Genomic DNA, 20,956 nt, shown 5'->3' with positions numbered 1-20,956 from the left:
GATAGTAATGAAAAGCTGAAAAGCTGTAGGGAATGGAGGCACAATATAAAGGAAAGCTGAAGAATACAGTATCTAGGAAAACTAGAAGCTAAAGGAAGAGCAAAAGAGGAACATGCATGCAGCCCTCTCACACTAATATCCACAATGGTTATTAGTCTAATTTGACAAGAAAGAAGAAGATTCCAATGAGGAGACCCCTTGGGAGGTAAGTAGCTGGCTTTGAATGAATAATGACAAGCACTGCACGACAGCTATCAGACAGAAAGAAGCAGCAAATAATCTTGATTAATGACTCCATAGTGAGAAATATGCTATAAGATATATTTGGGCTAGAGGAAAACTGGATCGCATGCCTTTTCCTGGGTGTCAGTACAAAAGATGTTATGAAATAATGCTTGATATCCTCATGAACTGTGGTAAATTCCCAGTGATTGAAGTCCATGTGAGAATGAATTACACCTGTGAAAGAATATTTAGCATAATCAAGAATGACTTCAGGGCCTGGGAAATGAACTGAATTTGGGATTGATGTAATATATCTTCTCAGACACTCAGTGTTAAATAAAAGTGAAAGAAGTATGAGAGATAGTAAAGACTAACAGCATAAAAAAGTGGTGTTTGGATTTAAGGAACAGTTCCTGATAAGAGATGACTGCATGAATTAGCCAATCTTCACATGGGTTCCAAATTGGACTCAAAAGTAATAGTGCTTGTTAGATAGGTGTTAAACTGGAAAATATGAGAAGAGCAGGGAGGATTTGCTTAACTGAAGAAATTTTTCATGTGCTTCTAAAACACAAACACAAAATAAGAAAGAAGATTTAAACGATTTTGTTTTTTTTTTAACAGATACTGAAGAATAAGATAAGTTCTGTGCATTAATTAGTACTCAAGAGTCTATGAACAACTGTCAGAGTATAGGAGGAAAAAAACCAAGAAAATTTGGAGAAATGATGGATATTATAATCTATTATATTTAACTAAAACTTGGTGAGATTATTCTTATAACTGGAATATCAACATAGATAGATACAGGCCACCTGGATTGAAGAGATCAAAATATTCCTTAAATCCAAAGGCACTCTGAATCTCAATATACCATTGTAAGAGTTGAATTAAGCCCGGCACAGTGCTATTTTTGATTTACTAGACTTCTGACTCCAGCTGAAGTTTGTTATGACTACTCAGGGCTTTGAGCAAAGTTTCAAACTATCCTGCAATTCACATATGGGTTTTCAGGTATAGATACACACACTTCCATGTTCTGGCATTACTGTTCAAAGCTTTTCTCTTTTAGGTGACTAGCTCAGGAGATAAAACGAACAAAATCCTGAGCTAGTATAATCCGGTATAGCTCCATTCTTCAGCTCTGTTGATTTATACTATCTGAAGATCTGGCCCACAGTCTGAAACCAGGCTCAGACAAACCAGGGTAAATGTTTCTTTATTATTATGTAAAAATAACCTAATTAATCAAGAAATCTATTTTAACTGGCTAATTTCTTTTCATGCTTTCAAGAAATGCTTTACATATGCGACACTTTGGTTAAATTGTCTCTCTCTTCTTGAATCGTAAGACTGTGATTAAGAAGATCTGGAGCCAGATCCTCATCTGCTGCACATCAGCATAGCTCCACTGACTTTAATATATTCCCTGCTCTGCTTTGAAATTGTTGTGTGAACTCTGGCAAACTGCATATCCTCTCTCTATATCTCTGTTTCCCCATTTGTAAACTGGGGATAATCTCACACACAGGAATGTGTGAAGCTTGAATTATATTTGTAAGCAATCTTGAAGTCTTCAAATTGAAGGTACTTTGGAAGTTGTAATTTGATTGTTATTTTTCTCCTCTTGGTTACACAACAGTGACTGAAATACCTTTTGAATGTTCTGGGTAATTTGGAGATAACCCTAACATGTCTGTTGCTTAACTCACTACCTTGTTTACAAGAGTTAGGTTCTACATGTTGATTTAAACTGAAAATTATAATATTTTTTCATGTTAAATTCCAGAATCATGAATATAAAGCAACATAACTTTAATGGAAAAGTTTTGCCTGAGTCTAAAAGGTTGTAAGGGTGTCCCTTAAAATATAGCTGCAGGGGATTTAATAAACAAGATTGCTTTAGAGTAACAAGTAAAATAGAGTTTTCAAGCGGAGAAGAATGCATCTAGATCATCAGCTTATGAATAAAGGGCACTAATAGAGAATGTGGGAGTAATGAGGAAGCTTAGTATCTCTGACCATTAATTACTTGCGTACATCATAATAATCAAGGGATTCAAAGGCTACAGAAATACAAAGCATCACTGGATAACCAGCACAGTAGATTTGAGAAATAAAGAAATCTAGTGAGTAAATTGCAATGGGACGAGGTAAAATCCAGAAATGGGAAAGAATCCTAAAAGACATCAAAACGAGGGTATAACAGGGCACAATAAACCACAATTCCTATGAAGAAAAGAATCCAAAGGACAAGATGTAGATAATTTTGCTTTAAGAAGGACTGTTCAATGATCTGAGGTTAAAAAAACCTCTTTGTAAGAGCTTACATACATTACTGTATAAATCTCTCTAAATTCTGATTAACCTACTTAATGTTCTCTAAGAGCTAAAAATTCCCTGATAAAAATCTGCATATAAATCCAAAATCTTTTTTTAAAAAGGAACTATAGTCCTCAGATTAGGCAAAATAAACTGTATGAAGCTTGCTAAGTGATTGCTATTTAGTGTATATATTATTAGTGAATATATATATCATTAAAGGAGGAAAATAACATTATAAAGGAAATAAAGTACTGATATTAATAATTCATGATCGTTTAAAATTTTCATGGAGACAGATTCTAATCTCAGATGTACAGACCATATTGCCATTTATATAAAAACCTATTCTGTGTTGTTCCTGAGCAACAGTAGATATTTAGTTGCACAGTGATATTGCTTTATTAGTATCATGGTCCCTAGCAATAGAGTACAGGACTTTTCTCTGTCAGGACAATGATCCCCGAGAATTTTCCATGCAAAGAATGACCTGTTCTACTTGCTTTGACGGCTACATATAACCAATAACAGCTAATATACAGACTTAACCATGAACATTTAAGCAACCTAACAACACGTATCTTTTGCTCTTGTACCTACAAGTGCAAGTCTTACCATTATCACAACCACTGTACACCACGGACTAGGCATCATGCTTTGGCGCACACCCCTTTACCAGATTGTTTCTCCTGCCCCCCACCTACACAAGTGGTTCTGAATGCTTGGTGTAGGAGTTGGTTTGGTATAGAGACTGTAGGTTGGTAAAGTGATCCAGTTAAAGGGGTGATGGAGGACTGGCATCCCCAGAAGGGCCAGAGTTAATACTGTGGTGCATTGCTGGGGTGACAGAGAGGGATGGTCTCCCTGCTCTCAGTTCCAGTTCTCTATGCCACAGTGGCTGGTGGCAGCCAGGAGGAGTAATTGTAAGGGAAGTCCAACTCAGCCCTTGCAGCCTTGGCAGGACCTTGCTTAGTGCAATGTTTTTGGAGACAAATGAACCATTATATCTTCAACTTAAATACAATACAATACAATATAATATAATATAATATAATATAATATAATATAATATAATATAATATAATATAATATAATATAATATAATATAATCTGCCTGAGGCTGACATCACCATGGAAAGTTACGGTTTGCAGTTATAACCACTTGAAAGCAAAGTCTTGTAACAGAAAGTGTTAGGGAACCTTAATTATAGGCCATGCTGCCAGCATTCCCTATCATACCCACAGCAGCAGTACTGCCTTAAGAAGTCTGTCAGCAATGTTATGGCAAAAGTAACCTCCTCTTAATTCTCTTGAGGATAGTGGTACAAACCACAAAACAACAAAATCTATGGTCATGGTTTATTAATCATTCAATTTAGAATAGCCAAAAACTACTGTAGGTAGCTTGCTAGGAAACAACATTTCAGGGTGTTCAGTCTCATAGACGCACAGACTTTAAAGCCAGAAGGAACCATCATGATCCTCTAGTCTGACCTCTTGCACATTTCAGGCCACAGAACCTCTTCCACCCACTCCTGTAATAGACCCATAACTTCTGGCTGAGTTACTGAAGTCCTCAAATAATGATTTAAAGATTTCAAGTTATAGAGAATTCATCATTTGCACTCGTTTAAATCTGCACGTGATCCATGCTGCAGAGGCAGGTGAAAACCCCCTGGGTCTCTGCCATTCTGACCCAGGGGAAAATTCCTTCCTGGTCCCAAATATGGAGATCAGTTAGATCCTGAAAATGTGGGCAACACCCACCAGCCAAATGCCTGGGAAAGAATTCTCTACTCAGAGCCCTCCCCATTTAGTGTCTCCCGTCGAATCAGACAGTACATCATCAGGCAGGCAGAAATTGTCAAGCTGTCCTGACATAGAAAAGTCCTGGGAGGAATTTTCATGTCAAGGAAATGTATGAAAAGGAATATTTGAACAAGGTACCTTTGGGACTTGAAGAGTCTTGTGGGACTTTAAAAGTTCTGCTACCATTTTATTTTTATCTCTGAAGCTAGTTCTACAGTCACTAAAATGATTGTATGCTGTTTTAATACAAAAAAAAGCTTTAAAAAATACTATGAGGATTTGTCCTTCAGATTGAGTTAGACCAAGATGGCAAGCATGAGCTAATGTAGCAAGAATTTTACAGTTCCTGCAATGGACAATTGCAGAAGAGCTATATAGCAGCCCCTCTTTAAAGCAATGGCAACACCTACCATTAATACTAAATGAGATTATAATCTGGTTTTAATAATTTCATAGCATATCAGAATGATATTATCATATGGTAGCATTCTCACAAAACCATTCAGACTTTTTTCTTACATTTAGCATTTTGTTGAAAAAACTGTACACTAATAATCCTTTCCAAATGCAGTACCATTCTAGCACTTCTTGTTACTTCTTTAAGGGCTTGTCTACCAAAATACGATAGGGTGTGAATTTAAAGTGCAATAGCTATTCTGCTTTAATTACTCATGTCAACAATCTTATTATGCATAAAGAGTGCCTTTTTTTGCAATTTAGGTTAATCCACTTCCAAATGCACTAGTTATGCTGGACTATTTCCCCATGTAGACAAGCCTTAGAAGCAACTACATTCCACACATAATATTTTATATTCACTGATATTGGCTAAATAATAAATTAGCTAATATGGGCTAAACTTCTCTCTGCCTCAGCTTCCCCATTTATAAAACAAAGTGAACAGTGTTCCCTACTACATGTGGGTGTTGTGAAATTAAATTCATTAATGCATGTGAGGTACTCAGAAACTACTGAATGAGCACTTTACAAATCCCTGTAACTAAAATGAACGAACAACAAATATATACTTTACAACTATTAAAATGAATCTCTGCCAAAATTTTTCAATCAACCGAATGATGGGATTTTCAAGATTTTTACCTTTGTTTCCAATGGGAGCAGAGTTAGGTCAGAAACGATCACTTTTGAAAATCCCAACCAAAAATTATGAGCTATAAAAACATCCTTATATTTATATTTATTCTCTGTTTTCTAAACTTAGCTGTTTTTTTAAGCAAACCATTCAGATCTTCTTAGTATTTAAAGATATAAATATACTTCTACATAATAAATCTTAGATTAATATATTTGCCAAATAATCACAGTATATCGTACAGTACCTTTATTGTATACATTTACTGCTGAAAAACATACATTGTTTAGTTCTGAACCTGAATGGATTACTGTCTACCTTAGAATAAGTGGGAGAATAAACAATACACTCCACACCAATTATACCTCTCAAGATCATAGTAAGCACCCTCAGAATAAGTACGACACATCTTACGGGAACGAAGTAATCTGATTGCATCTTCACAAAAGAGAGGATACATTGTGTGCTCCTTGCTGCCAAAACATAATGGGTGAATGAAAAGCAATGAAAAGCAACACAAAGATGAGATGAGGACAAACAAACATGAAAATCAGGAACTTTCAGCAACCGAGGTAAACATCGGAAATAGAACTCAGCCAATACAAATTGAAATGAGAAACAGAGCATTGGTCAGATTAGCAAAATTACTCGAAATAAAAATATGTAAGATAAATTAACATGCAAGTGAGAATATATAAAAATTATTAGCACACTTAAGATTTGTCTGTTGTAACCTTATAGTTAAAAGGCTCATACAGTTTAAATACTGTATATGACAGATATATTTCCACTGAATGTTTATGTTGGTTGATTTTAAATAGTTCTATTTACTAGACTTCTTGAAAAGACCACTGCAATTGAATAAAGGTAGTTTCATTTTTATGTGGTACCAATTACAGACTTTTGGGGCTGAAAAAAGTTAAAAAAAAAAAAAAAAAAAAGTCTTACAAAATGAATTATCCTATCCAATTGTCTACCAATTGATAATCCACATATCAAATTTTTCTAAAAATACAATATTTATTTTGGTACTAAGCACAATTCTTTTGAATTTTATCTTCTACCACTGTACAATGACTTACTAAGAGAGAAGTGGAAATGTAGGTACACAGAGATACATGCATTTATCCACACAGTGTCACACTGAGGAAAATATATACCTGGCGTCTCTGTGGTGGTGGTCAAAGGACTGAGTATATCGACAGCGAGGTAGAGTGAGACAATGACTGAAAGCATGGCAAAAACAAAAATACAAATATGAGACAATAAAACACAGAGGGAATAATTTACATTGCACAACAGAAACATGAAGGTCAGATGGCTTGTGGACAGAGCATCCTTAAAAACATTGCCTAGAAGTACTGAAATAATTACCTAATTTTAAATCTGAAGTGTCGTACCAATTATAATAACTGACTAAAATACTTGTACATTTTCAAGGAAAAGTTATTAATATTTTGAGAAAACTAGATTACTTACCTGTTACTTGAATTTTCTATTTGTTTCCTCCACAGATTCATATAACTGGAGCATGCATAGCATAGCTATGTGGGACCCCAGGAGATAATAAAAAATAAAGTGTTTTTAAAAAATGTTGATTGTTGGAAACAAAGTACTGACTATAAATCCAAAATCCAACAACCCATCCTCCATTTCTCAGATAGCTTCCACTTAAGAGAAAAATGAAGATTCTCCTACAAGCAGGGATGCCAGAAGCCAATATAGAATTATGAAGGAGACAATTTCTGAAAATTCCAGTTACAGACCAATAACCCAGTTTTTGATTTCATAACATCCACCCAATACCAACTAGAGTATAGTGGTTTTAAAATTTCTGGTCAAAGAGAAATGAAAGACTAGCCTTACCAAAATAGGTAAGGTAATCTAAATAATACTGTTTTTAAAAGTTGGTCCAAATATTATGTGGAAATCTTTTACAAATTATATGACTGGAATCTAATGAGCACAGGCTTCCAAAAAGGGAGCAGGATCCAAGGAGCATGCAAGCCTTCTAAAATCTTCCTGAATCTAATGCAGCCCAGATCTAGGTCCTGACATTTCTCTTGGAAAGAGAGACAATGAGCAGGGTGAAAGATTTCTTCCAGAGCTACAATCTGATTGCCATAAAGTCTTGGTATTTCACAATGTGAAGGGTTACAGTGACAAAAAAGTAAGCCTTTACTCAAATGATTTCAAGCCTTCCCTCTAGCAAAAGGTACCTCCACTTCTTAGTTCTCATTGGAAGGCTGGGAGGAGCAGTTGGCATTGTCTTTGAAGTAGTTATACTTTTTCTTGATCAACTGGAGGCAGCTGGTCAAAAGTAGGTTGCAAGGACACGTCAACTCTACTTAGTCAGGGATTTCTTGCCCAGGTATCTGTTGGTTGTGGCCTTTGTATATTCGTGTACAAAATTTAACTCAAAATCAGCTCCCTTGGATGGCTTCTGCAAAAACTGGAGAAAAGTAGAAACACCCTCTTTGCCATTAGTATCTTGGTGTTCTTCCACAGAAAACATGAATTTCACATCAGATGAGTTCTCCAGACCATGAGTCCAAAGCAGCAGCTCTGGTCATCTAATCCTCAGCCTGTCCCCTCCCAACCATCTGGAAGTGTCACTGAGATGGGGAAGCATGGTGTGTCACCAGAGTTTTGGAAACTGACTATGCTGAAGTCTTTGGTATAAGAGGCACTGACATGAAGTCCTGAATTTCCTGTCCCAAGAACACTAACTTTTAACACAGAACCATTAGTCTTGGTGCAAACAGTACTCCTCTGTTCTGAGAGATACCCCTTTACAGACAGGGAGAGAACAATGCCTCAAAGACAGTACTGTGGCCTTCATGGCAGTCTCATAGAGAACTAGGAGCAAGAAGTCACTTAGCACTGATCAGAATCCCCATCTTCCTGTCCACGTTGAGCACAGGGATGCTAGGAGGGTAAAATCCTTCATCATCAGTACAAAACTATGGATTCGAGGCCTTCAGCAGGAGAATGCGTCTGTTTTATCCAATGATCTGGAGCTCTATAATTGAGAAGCCAAATGCTGCATGGAGTCTGTAACTGAGCATGTTACTCCATCTGGTGCTTCAATAAGCAAGTTGCCCATCTGGTCTTATCAGATGACGGAGTGGTCTGCATCAGTATAAGTAATGCCTTATGTTGGACTTACAGGAATATCCATGGTGTTCTTCAGAGGCAGTTTGGAAATGCTGCTCACATTGGTGGACATCTGCAAGCAAACTTGTCATCCCTGCACACCCTGGTCAATTCAAAGGCAGATGACACGTGGAACATGACTGTCCGTCCTGGACATAGTTCTGCAGTACTAACATGATTTGAAGCCTGCCTTTCTTTCTTTCTTTCTTTCTTTCTTTCTTTCTTTCTTTCTTTCTTTCTTCAAAGACATATATGAAAAGGAAAACAGGCAGTGGAAATGAACAACAAAAATCTTTCACACCAAGAATATGTAGTAAGAGTCAATGTTCCAAGAAGCCTGCTAAATACAAGGTGCTGGAAAACCATAACTTAGGTGCTAGTTGTTCAATAAAATCAAACTTGTACATTGACACACTAACAGGAAATTGCTTTTTGAATAATTCAAGAAGATACAAAGGCATGGAGGCTAGTATTGAAACATCCGGGCAGGTGCAGATGCACAGAGAAAAAGCAAACATTTGAGTAAGCACCAAGGTAACTCCCACAATAAAGGGACAGGTACCAAAATGCTGAGGTGGAAGATGACCCACCAAGAAACAACTGCTGAAGTGGTACAAAAATGCTCTTGACAATTTAGGCAAATGACCAGACTGACTGGAATGTAGGGAGTCATTTGCAAGGCTAACAGAGAATGTGTGGAAGAGCTGGAGCGATGTAGAGGCACAGAGATAGGGAACTCCTTTGCTGACCCTCAGTCAAGAAGAAACCAACTGGAATGTTCAGAAGGCAGCACTGATACCCAGCAGGGGATTATGTGCAACAGTAGGGGCTTGACTCATTCTCTCCTCTGCTACTGCTGTCCTCAGGGATACAGCAGGAAGAAAACTGCTTTACAAACAGAAAAAGTACCAATGATCTCACTTAAGGTGCTAAGATCCAGGACTGAGAAATCTCATAGATAGTACATTTAGAGAAGATCTTTTACTTCTACATGCTGAAGAACTGACTTCTGTAATTGTTGACAGTGAATAAGATAGGATGCTTATAGTCATCATACACCATTAAGTACAAATTGGAGAATTGGTCTGAAATCAGCAAAATGAAAGTCAATACAGACAAGTATTAAGAAGGAAAGATCACATGCACAAATACAAAACATGGAATTACTGGCTAGGCTGAAACAGGATCTGGGGTTTATAGTGGATCACAAACGGATTATGAGCCAACAATGTGACTCAGTTGCAAAGAAGGCTAATATCATTCTGGGGTGTATTAACTGGAGTGTCATATGTAAGACATGGGAAGTAACTGTCCCGCTCTACTCAGCACTGGTGAGGCCTCTGCTGAAGTACTGTGTCCAATTCTGGGTGGTCACACTTTAGAATGGACATGGACAAATAGGAGAGAATCCAGAGAATAGAATCAAAAGTAATAAAAGGTTTAGAAAGCCTGACTCATGAAGAAAGGTTAAAAAAAAATGGGCGTGTTTAGTCTTGAGAAAAGACTGACTTAGCAGACATTCTGGTTTTTAGAGTGACACATGGATAGACTGACAATCCTGGAATTTTATTATATAAATTATAGGTAATATTTTCTAATTTTTGTTATCAAAATATTATACCTTATCAAGATTAAATGTTTAGACATTAAAATGAAACATTTTGATGACCCCAAATATACATATTTCAGAATTTTTGTTCCATGGGAAATTTTGACTTTTCATTCCAATTTGGAACAATTTTTTTTTATTTGAAATGTTGAAATTTCCTGCAGAATAGGATTTTCATTTTCCGACAAGCTCTAATATGTCTGTAGAGAACTTTTGGTGCCCTAAAAATAAGGAACAAGGAAAAGAAGCAGAAAAAAAGAATGGTAGATCTCAATGTGTGCTAATACAATATTTCTAGTTTAGTCTTCATACTTTTCCACCTATACGCTTGCAGTTGGTGTACTTAAAAATAACTGCTAAAAGTTCTTGGGGTCAGTGCATATAATGGTACATGCTTCAAATCAAGGAACTGTGAAGGGAGACTTCATGAAAGAGAACACTAAAATAATTCCACAGCTTGTTTTTACTAAAAAGTGACGTACTATTTTTTATGTCAAATGGATTTAACACATTGTCCTATTATTGTTTAAATAATATAGGAGGCCATGTAGCATTTTAATAGAGTACATCAAGAAAAATAATAAGTTTTAAAGTAATGCTGATAAAGTCGACTGCAACAGAATATTACCTACCCTTCAAAAACATTTTAAATCCATATAATTCTTTATAAACATGAGAAATATTTTTCCCAAACCCCCCCCCCCCCCCAAAATCTTCAATGCTTATTTGAAAACAAAAAGAAGTTCATTGATCCTGAACAAATCTATAAGAGGAAACTAATAGATGTGAGAAATATACAGAAAAATTAGTAAGGAAATATATATTTGTTTCCAACCTAATGGTGTTTACAACAGTGAGAAATAGAGGCCCTTATCCTCTGCTGGTGTAACTAAGCATGGCTTCTTTGAAGCTAGGGTCATTAACATTAAAGCAGTTTTTCATAGCCTACAAACTAAAACACACACACACACAGAACCCAGTACCTGACTATATCTGAAAATTCCAGGTTTTCCCAATCACCTCTAATTCTACCCCCTACATGCGTGATTGGGGGGTGATCATTCAACAACATGAATAAATATGCTATGCCGCCATGATGACCATTGTGTACATACATGCTGACAGTGTCAGGTTAAATCTAAAAAAAGAAACTGTCTTGATTTTATGGCGGCATGACATCAAAAAATGGCATTTATGAACATTTGGTTAAGCAAGATAAAAAATGCACAGAAGTGATGTAGTATTAAACGCACTAGTCAACATGTGATGTCTAATATGCTCACAGATCCTTTACAAGTTACTAATGATCATATTTGAAGAATAAGTGATCAGTAAATAAAATTAAGGAAATTAACTTTATGAATAACTTGTTTCTAATAATCTTCCTTAATTCTACCATAAATAGGCAAAGGTTGCTTTAACTGATTCTACTCTTTCAAAATTTTGCACTCTCGTAAAAATTCTGTTAATAATTATTTGAGTATAATCTGAAACATCTTACAGCAACTTCACAGATGAATAAACTAAAGATAGAAATGGAGAAAAAAAGATTCAGCTAGCAATGAGTAATTAAATATTTGCTGTGATACATATTTTGGATTTTAATATTTTTCTCTGCAAAAAAGAACAAAAAATGCAGAATAATTCCTAGATTTGATTTTAAAGGCATAAAGGATCAGCAAGAGAGCAATGAATATTGTTAGATAACAGTCAGGCTGATTTATGTGCAATGTTGAGAAGAAAAGGAAAAGTAGTATTAAATATGGTTATGCCCTCCAGAATCAGTTTAAGCAAACATCCATTAATGCTTCTTTGCTACAGGATCATTCTAGTGAGTGACTGTGTTTTCACCCAGATGAGAGCACTAACTGTTCAGATGTCTATTTCAATTTCTGAAGGCCAGAGTGGATAAAACTAGATTTTTCCAGTTCAGTACCAGTCTTATCAAGGTGACTTTTTTTTCAGTAACACTGTTTGGAAGCCTGGACAAAGTCATGGATCAGGCACTAGTCTTTCATCTCAAGAATCTCATTTTGGCGGTTTCACCTTACTTTGTAATAGGCAATAGCCCTCACCACAAACCAACTACATACAATTTAGTGCAATGCAGCATGATTTGCAAGTCTCAGAAGAGAGTCATAGTAAAGCCTGCATAAAGACTAAACTGTCTTTCACCTCACAGGACCAGGCTTGTCTGTCAGGAGAATACCAAATCATTATATCTTATTTTTATCAACATGGAGTATATTACAGGCTACTACTCCATCAGAAACTGATATAAAATAGATTTTGTAGATTTTCAAAATCATGTTCCCATATCAGTAACAGCATAGTGCACACTGACATTGTAAAAGCCCATCTTAGAAAAATACAGGCCAATTTTATCAGAAATACAGAAAAAAGAAATTACTATGGAACTGTTTTTTGTCTAAATTCATGTATTTCTCACTTGTTATTTGTCTAATAATAAGTGATTCGGCATTAATCAGACAGACACATCCATTAAAGGTAGCCCTTGAAGTCCCATAGCATACTTTCCAGGCTTTCCAGGTTTCCATTCTGACAAAGTACATGGATAAAATACGCCAGCAGCCATAACATAAGCTTTAAAAAGTAGATGCTCCTTACAGCAGCTATATGAGGTTATTGAAATAATGCATGAAATCTTTGTGCTCAGTGCTTTCGAAACACATATGATTGCATAGTCAACATCCAAATCAGTTTATAACCTAAGGCCCAGTCCTGCAAGTTACAATTGCTGCACCCGTGCACAGCCCTACCAGTTTCAGTGGGGTTATGCTTGGGTGCAGCATGTAGTAAATTGCAGGAGAGGGCTCTAACAGAAAATTAACAATTAAAATAACTTACAATGGGGGGAGGGGTGGGAATAAAACAAACATGCCGATTTCTCAGGGTGATGGCAAGCACATGTGGGAGTGTTTCCATGCTCTCAATTTGTAAGAGATGGGGATGTTTATTACACTGTCTACCCACTCCTGCCCTACTACCAAGCAATTACTAGCTGACTATATCATTAAATGTTAAGCATTCTAGTTTTATGGTCACTGATAACTTTTAACTATTTGATATACTAGATATAGTAGATATACTAGAATGAGTTTCTGAATTTTTTCAGGGCAACATTACAGAGATTAAAATGTCATTTTCCTCATCACCACATCACAGTCACTGTCTTGACAGTCCTCCTTCTGAGGAAGTCAATCAGATTACTAGATTTCTACAATACATATAATAAACTGCTGTTAACATTACAAATAAAATGTGCATAGTAACTTGGAAGGATAATGAGTTTCACAAAGCTATCACTCAATATTTGATATATCAGTCCCAAACAACCCTATCAAAAGATGAGCCTGGGAAATCCATTACATTCATTACTCTGCTAGACACTAAAAATTATGGACTGAACAAAGACAATGGTTTTAGGGCTTGTTACAGCAATATGTAAGCTACTAAGTACCTCTTTTTGTCCTAAGACTCCAGAGGTGTTAAGGGGCCACTCTACCTTGACTGGTCCCTTACAATACGTGCTAACTACTTACGCTAAACAATCTGTCCCATCTTGCATTTTGCTGTGAGGCTGGGAGTACCTTTCCCAGACCTGAAAAAGAGCTCTATGTGGCTTGAAAGCTTGTCTCTCTTACCAGCAGAAGTTGTTCCAATAAGAGATATTGCCTCACTCCCTTTGTATCTTTAAAAAGTCCTGGTTTCATTTATCTCCTGCTATGCATAAACTCCTTACAATGTTCCCCACATCTTTACATGGTCCAAAATATTTCGTCAGGCACTTCACTTCTTTATAAAGGTTCAGGTATTATAAGGGAACAGAAACCATACCATGTGGTTCAGGTGACCAATCACACAACCCACCAATTCCAGGTCTGAACACACAAATGTTAAACACACACACACACTAATATTGAAAGATTGTATTGCACTCTATTGTCCTTCTTTCTGCTCTTCTATTGCAAAGAGTTAAATCTGCCTTTGATTCCTGTGATTTTTTTTTAACAACAGAACTGGGTCCTTAGAAAATAATTATCCTCTTTTCCCTTTCCATTCCTTTCTGACCAGCCTTATGCCACTGCGTAATGCTCTGCCCCCCCACTCGCAGAGGTGGTGAGCCGGGGCATGCTCTGGGAAGGGGGCATGGCTGGAGCACTGCTGCATTCTGAAGACCCTCAACCACTAGAAACTACAATAAACAGGCCAGGAACTGGTTGTGGGGCTTAATGGTGGCATAAAGCCAATTTTGTCTGCTGCTTTCACAAAGCAGAGCCTGTCTGAACCCAAAAACATGTTGTAGCCACGTATTGTTTACTCAGTTTCTTTATCTACATTTTCCAATGTGATCCCAATTATTTTTCCTTTAATTGGTGAACTAATTACATTAGTGACATTAGTAACCTCCATTTTTTTAGTAACAATCCTTTTACTATCTTTAATTAAGTTTACAAATTAAATGTGTAACTAATTAAATATATAACAAGTATCTGGCTGATTAAAATATTCATGTATCAATGAATTTGCAAGCAGTTGAGGATAACAGGTGATAAGTGATACCCAACATGGATTTTTCAAAAACAAATCATGTCAAACCCACCTCCTTTCCTTCTTTAACAGGGTTACTGGCATAGTGGATGGGAGGAATGAAACAGTAGATGTGATTTATGTTTATTTTAATAAAGCCTTTGACAAAGTCCCACATATGACATTCTCATAAGCAAACTAGGGAAATGTGGTCTAGATAAAATTACTATAAAGTGGGTGCACAACTGGTGAAAAAATGCACTCAAATATTAGCTATCAATGTTTTGCTGCTCAATGGAAAGGATATATCCTGGTCATCCTGGGATCTAACCTGCTGTGCTGGTCCAATAATATTCAAAATTTTCATTAATGACTTGGATATAGAGGTGGAGAATATGCTTATAAAATATGCATATGACACCAAGCTGGGAGGGGTTACAAGCATTTTTAGCGGACAGGATTAAAATTCAAAAGGATTGGTCTGAAATCAACAAGATTAAATTCAGTAAGACAAGTGCAAAGTACTATGCTTAGTAAGGAAAAATCAAATGCACAAATACAAAATGCGGAATAACTGGCTAAGCAGTAATACTGCTAAAAACAATTTTAGCATTATAGTGCTTCACACTATGAATATGAATATGAGCCAACAATGTGAGGCAGTTACAAAAAAAAAACTAATATAATTCTGGGGTGTATTAACAGGAGGGGTGTATGTCTGACGTGGGAAGCACTTGGCCTGCTCCACTCAGCACTGGTGAGCCTTAGCTGGAGTACTGTGTCCAGTTTTGAATACCACACTTTAGGAAAGATGTGGTCAAACTGTAGAAAGTCCAGAGGAGAGCAACAAAAATGATAAAATATTTAGAACAACTGATCTATGAAGAAAGGCTAAAAAACACCTGGGCATGTTTAGTCTTGACAAAAGGAAACTGACTGGGGGCCTGATAAAAGTCTTCAAATATATTATAGGTTAGTAGTGATTGGAGGTCTAACATAGTGAACAACAGTGAAAATGAGGTAGGATCTGAGGCTAAAATAGGGAAAGAAAAAAATAAAAAATTACTAAGACAAATTAGATGCCTTCAAGTCAGCAGGACATGGTGAAATACATCCTAGAACACTCAAGGAGCTGACTGAGGAGATATCGGAGCCATTAGCAATTGTCTTTGAAAACTCATGGAAGACAGGAGAGATTCCAGAGGACTGGAAGAGGGCAAATATAATGCAAATCTATAAAAAGGGAAATAAGAACCCAGGGAATTACAGATCAGTCAGCTTAACTTCAGTACCTGGAAACATAATGGAGCAAATAATCAAGCAATCAATTTTCAAACATCTAGAAGATAGTAAGGTGAGAAGTAACAGTCAACATGGATTTATCAAGAACAAATCATGTCAAACCAACCTACCAGGATTGACAGGATAACAAGCCTTGTGGATAGGGGGGAAGTGGTAGAGGTGATATATCTTAACTTTGGTAAGACTTTTGATACTGTCTCGCTTGACCACCTCATTAAGAAACTAGGGAAATATAGCCTAGCTGAAGCTACTATAAGATAGGTGCATAACTTGTTGGAAAACCATTCCCAAAGAGTATTTATCAGTGGTTCACAGTCAAACTGGAAGGGAATATCAAGTGGGGTCCCATAGGGATTGATCCAGAGTCCAGTTGTGTTCAGTATCTTCATAAATGATTTAGATAATGGCATAGAGAATACACTTATAAAGTTGGTGGATAATACCAAGCTGGGAGGGGTTGCAAGTGCTTTGGAGGACAGAATAAAATTCAAAATGATCTGGACAAACTAGAGAAATGGTATGAAATAAATTGGATGAAAATTCAATAAGGACAAATGCAAAGTACTCCTCTTAGGAAGAAAGAATCAACTGCACACATATAAAATGAGAAATGACTGCCTAGGAAGTACTGCAGAAAGGGATCTGAGAGTTACAAAGGATCACAAGTTAAATACGAGAACACGAGAAGTAATTCTTTCACTCTGTGGTGATAAGGCCTCAGCTGAAGTTTTGTGTCCAGTTCTGGGTGCCACGTTTCAGGAAAAATTGGAGATAGTCTTGAGAAGAGCAACAAAAATGATTAAAGGTCTAGAAAACATGATTTATGAGGAAAGATTGAAAAAAATGGTTTTGTTTAGTCTGGAGAAGAGAAGACTGAGGGGGGACATGATAACATTTTTCAAGTATATAAAAGGTTCTTACAAAGAGAAGCGTGAAAAACTGTTCTCGTTAACCTCTGAGGATAAGACAAGAAGCTACGGGCTTAAATTGCAGCAAGGGAGGTTTCGGTTGGACATTAGGAAAATCTTCCTAACTGTCAGAGTAGTTAAGCACTGGAACAAATTGCCTAGGGAGGTTATGGAATCTCAGTCATTGGAGGTTTTTAAGAACTGGTTAGACAAACAATTGCCACGAATGGTCTGGTTATTACGTTGTCCTGCCTTGAGTGCAGGGGACTGGACTAGATGACCTATTGAGGTCCCTTCCAGTCCTACACTTCTATGATTCTATGTTAAGGGCTGTTATAAAGAGGATGGTGATCAATTCTTCTCCATTTCCACAGAAAGTAATGTAAGCAGGGTCTGAATGAGTTCTCCCCTGCTGAACTAGCTGGAGGTTGGGGGTGGGCAAAAGGCTTCAGGACCAGACTGTATTTGCATGAGCACACCCACCCTGCCTAGGTGCTCAGCATGATGGGAGTGCTTTGCCCAAATGATCACTGCAGGGTTACAAATCACTTTAGTGCTAATTGCAGAGGTAATGAAATGTTGTTTCCCTTATTGTATGAATAAAGGGTAGCAGAACTATGCTTAGCCTGTCCTGATGGAGAGATCACTCTCAACTGAACAGAACTGGCTAAGCAAGGGGCTTGGATGCCAGAGCCCTGTTAAAGTTGATAGGGGGTGAGGACAGGTATCTGCCTAGAAATGAGGGCTCTGCCTATGAGCCCCAGGCCTGGTTCAACCTCCCTTCCCACTGTTCAAAGACAGAGCTAATTAAGATTCCATTCTTTTGTTTTGTTAAGTGCTTGCTAGAGCTGAAAATCAGTGAGAGCTGAGAATCAGGGAGATGGGTGGAACCTCAAGAGACTGACCTACAGAGGTCATAGCAGAGAAGCAGGTGGTAGCAGAAGGTAATGGTGTGCAGCAGAGCGGCTGGTAGGGTAACTGGCAGAGAGCGACTGACAGAATGTTCCACGGAGCAATGAGCAGCCAACAGAACAGCAGGCAGTGTGGCTGGAAGGGCAGCCGGCAGAGTGGTGAGTAGTGCAGCAGTGACGGCCTATGGGGCAAGTAAGGTGCTTTCTTCCTTCCCTCATCCCCAGCCACAGTGGGAGGTGAATTCACTCAGAATTCTCTTTGAACTCTGGGTCATCACTGACCAAGAACAACTGAAAGTGGTGTATGGGGGAGAAAGAATGGAGAGGCAAAGGACACTGGCCCAATGTACTCTTGGGAGGAGGTTTTGCTCATGGTTTTACATTGATGAATGCTGCTTGAACTGTTTTCCCAAATTAATGCTGAGGTACTTCCTTCCTTTTATTAAAAAGTCTTCTTTCTATACTCAGATTCTGTGCTTGCGAGAGGGGAAGTATCACTTTTTGGAGGCACCCGGGGGTGGTGTATAATTTCCCAGGTGACTGGGTGGGGGCTTGAGCCAGTTCAGTTTGTATTGTTGAAAAGGAACTCCATCTGGCAGAAGGGTTACAGTAGATCAAGAAATAATTGGCTTCATCTGCAGCAAGGGGGAATGAGGTTAGATATTAGGAAAAGCTTTCCAACTATAAGGACACTTAAGTACTCGAATAGATTACCAAAGGAGGTTGTGGAATACCTGTTTTTAAGAACAGATTAGACAAAAACCTGTTAACGTAGGTCTAGGTTTATTTGGTCCTGCTTCTGTGTGGGCGGCTGGACTAGATGACCTTTCATAGTCCTTCCATTTTTATGATTCTATGATGTAATATGTTAAAAATAACTTTTACCGAAAAAAGGAAAAGATAAACAAATTTAAATTAAATCCCAATGCACAACTATGCCATCAAAACCAGAATTCTAAAAAGAGAACATTTAGAGTGTCAGGGATATACCTTTTGCCATCCCATGAAATTCCATCCAAATTTGGCCAAGTTTTAGTCTCTAAACATGCTCAACAGAGCCTTCTTGGATTTTGGCAGTTAAATTCTCTGAAGATTTCATGTACTCAGTCTGTTCCATCCCCTCTCAACTTCCATGTGTTGCCGGATTACACACATGGCATCCCTACAGAGCTCATGTGAATCTTGGAACTAGTTGAGACAGGCTTTCCCTGCAATTGCTTCTTCTGGGTTTCAAGAGCTGCTGTGGTATTGGGCACTGGAACTGTGAACTGGGAGAACTGCTCTTAGAGCTCTTCCTGGAGCCCAAGGAGAAGGAGAAAAACAGCTGAATGGGATGCAGAAGGGTAGGAGCCACGACTAAATGGTTGGTGAGGCAGGAAACTGGGACAAAGAGACATGGTGGAGGGACTGAGCTGAGAAGCTGGGGAAGGGTGGAGGACTGGAACTAGGACTGGTAAGTGGAACTAAAGAAAAGGACTGGGACATGTACCTGAAGGGAGGTGGATAGTAGGGGCTGTGCCTGCACATGGAACCGAGCAGGAAGGGGAACTGGGTCTGGAATGAGGACACGTGGAAGGAGTCAGGAGTTCAGGGTTGGTGTGGTCAAGAGCTAAAGAGTCTGTAACCATTAAAGAACACTTTCCCAGAAACTGGAATAGTTATAACTCTTGAATCTCAACATTCTTCTGCTGTCAGCTGTGAAACACACTGGTGAATAAGTACTTCATCTCCCACTAGTGGCTTGCCCGCATAGAAAATAACCTACTCCTGCTATCCGTTACCCTGGTAGCTCAAGTGACAAAGGTCTGTGCTGTGGATTTAAATATTCTAATCCTAGTGATATGTGCGTATCATTATAGTTCCATGTGCTAGAATTTTTGTTTTTTTTCAGCTTGCATTTTAAAAACCTAGGAAATTACATACAAAAATCTACTTGGACAGAATATTAAGGTTGCAAAGTCAAGCACTCAGCAGCTTGGAAATGCTCAAAATAAATTTGGCCTGGACCTTTAATTCACCACCCTTTGTGTATGCATTATAATATAGTCATTAATTACATGATCACATACTATTTTTTTTTCAGAGGAGTCCTGCCTAATTCAGTATACAGGATCCTTGTCTCACTCAGTTCTCACTGAATGTGTGGTTATTCATTATTTCTTTTTATCTTCATCAGTCACAGTTCCTATGCCCAGTGCCATAGTGGCCCCTAAGTGCTAGTAGGAGCAACTCTAGGAAAAGTTCTGCTCTATCTTTGCAGTTCTGGGATGAAGCATGGACAATATTGATGGATATTCATGAGAATTTAGTTGCTAACCTCTAAAGAGTCTTTACTAATAATGTGCATATTGAGATTTTTCAAAGTCTCATAACTTGGCCAAATTTGGGTGAATTTTCACAAAGATGGCAAAAGGCATATCCCTGACATCATGGCAACCCAGCAGCCAAACGTCAAGTCCCTGCTCCAAGCATGAGATATTAGACTTTCTCAAAAAAACTGTTGTAAGTATTTTTAACATGGGCAAAACAATGCAAAATGGCTGAACCATTTTTGTTCGTTAGGTCTCCCAGTAGGTCCAGGGAGAAAACCACAGTTCTATGAAGTTCTTGTCTCAGCTTCATAGAATATAGCACAAAGTATTTCATTTTGCATTCTCTTAGGAAGTTTTCTGTCCTCAGAACTCTCATTTATATCACTTACAGTCTGGGTTGAAGGAGCTATGGGAAGTGATTTAGAAGATGATAGATTCTACCCACGCATACTTAAGTATATTTTCTTTATCTCTGATTCAGGAAGTGAAAGATGACAGTTCTGGGGAAGTGGTCTCGAGAGGTGTTTTATAGGTTTTGGGTGAATTGTTTAAGTATGCATTTTAACATGGCTAAATGTAAAACTATACATCTAGGAACAAAATATGTAGACCATATTTACAGGACTTTGGAAAAGACTTTGAAGTGACTTTGAAAAATATTTGGGGGTCATGCTGGATAATCAGCTGAACATGAGATCCCAGTGTCATGCTGTGGCCAAAAGAGCTAATGCGGTCCTTGGATGCATAAACAAGAATCT

General features: G+C 37.7%; 1 protein-coding gene across 16 annotated transcripts in view; it reads right to left on the bottom strand.

Annotated features, from left to right (window-relative positions):
• Nucleotides 1-20,956, bottom strand: part of RIMS2 (regulating synaptic membrane exocytosis 2) — a 738,692-nt gene that overhangs the window by 186,820 nt on the left and 530,916 nt on the right. For 6 of the 16 annotated variants that reach the window (XM_067537357.1, XM_067537364.1, XM_067537356.1 and 3 more), the window contains one exon: nucleotides 6,610-6,675. The exons of the other annotated variants lie outside the window; for them this stretch is intronic. In XM_067537357.1, the coding sequence (XP_067393458.1) occupies nucleotides 6,610-6,675 (66 nt within the window). The remainder of the gene's footprint in view (nucleotides 1-6,609; nucleotides 6,676-20,956) is intronic. 16 annotated transcript variants of the gene reach the window in all.

Source organism: Emydura macquarii, unplaced genomic scaffold (genome assembly GCF_026122565.2).
Source record: "Emydura macquarii macquarii isolate MOO-44397 ecotype Brisbane River unplaced genomic scaffold, CSIRO-AGI_Emac_v2 contig_383, whole genome shotgun sequence".
Classification (NCBI taxonomy): domain Eukaryota; kingdom Metazoa; phylum Chordata; order Testudines; family Chelidae; genus Emydura; species Emydura macquarii.
The sequence above is the reverse complement of the archived record's forward strand: the minus strand, read 5'-3'. Positions and strand labels throughout refer to the sequence as shown.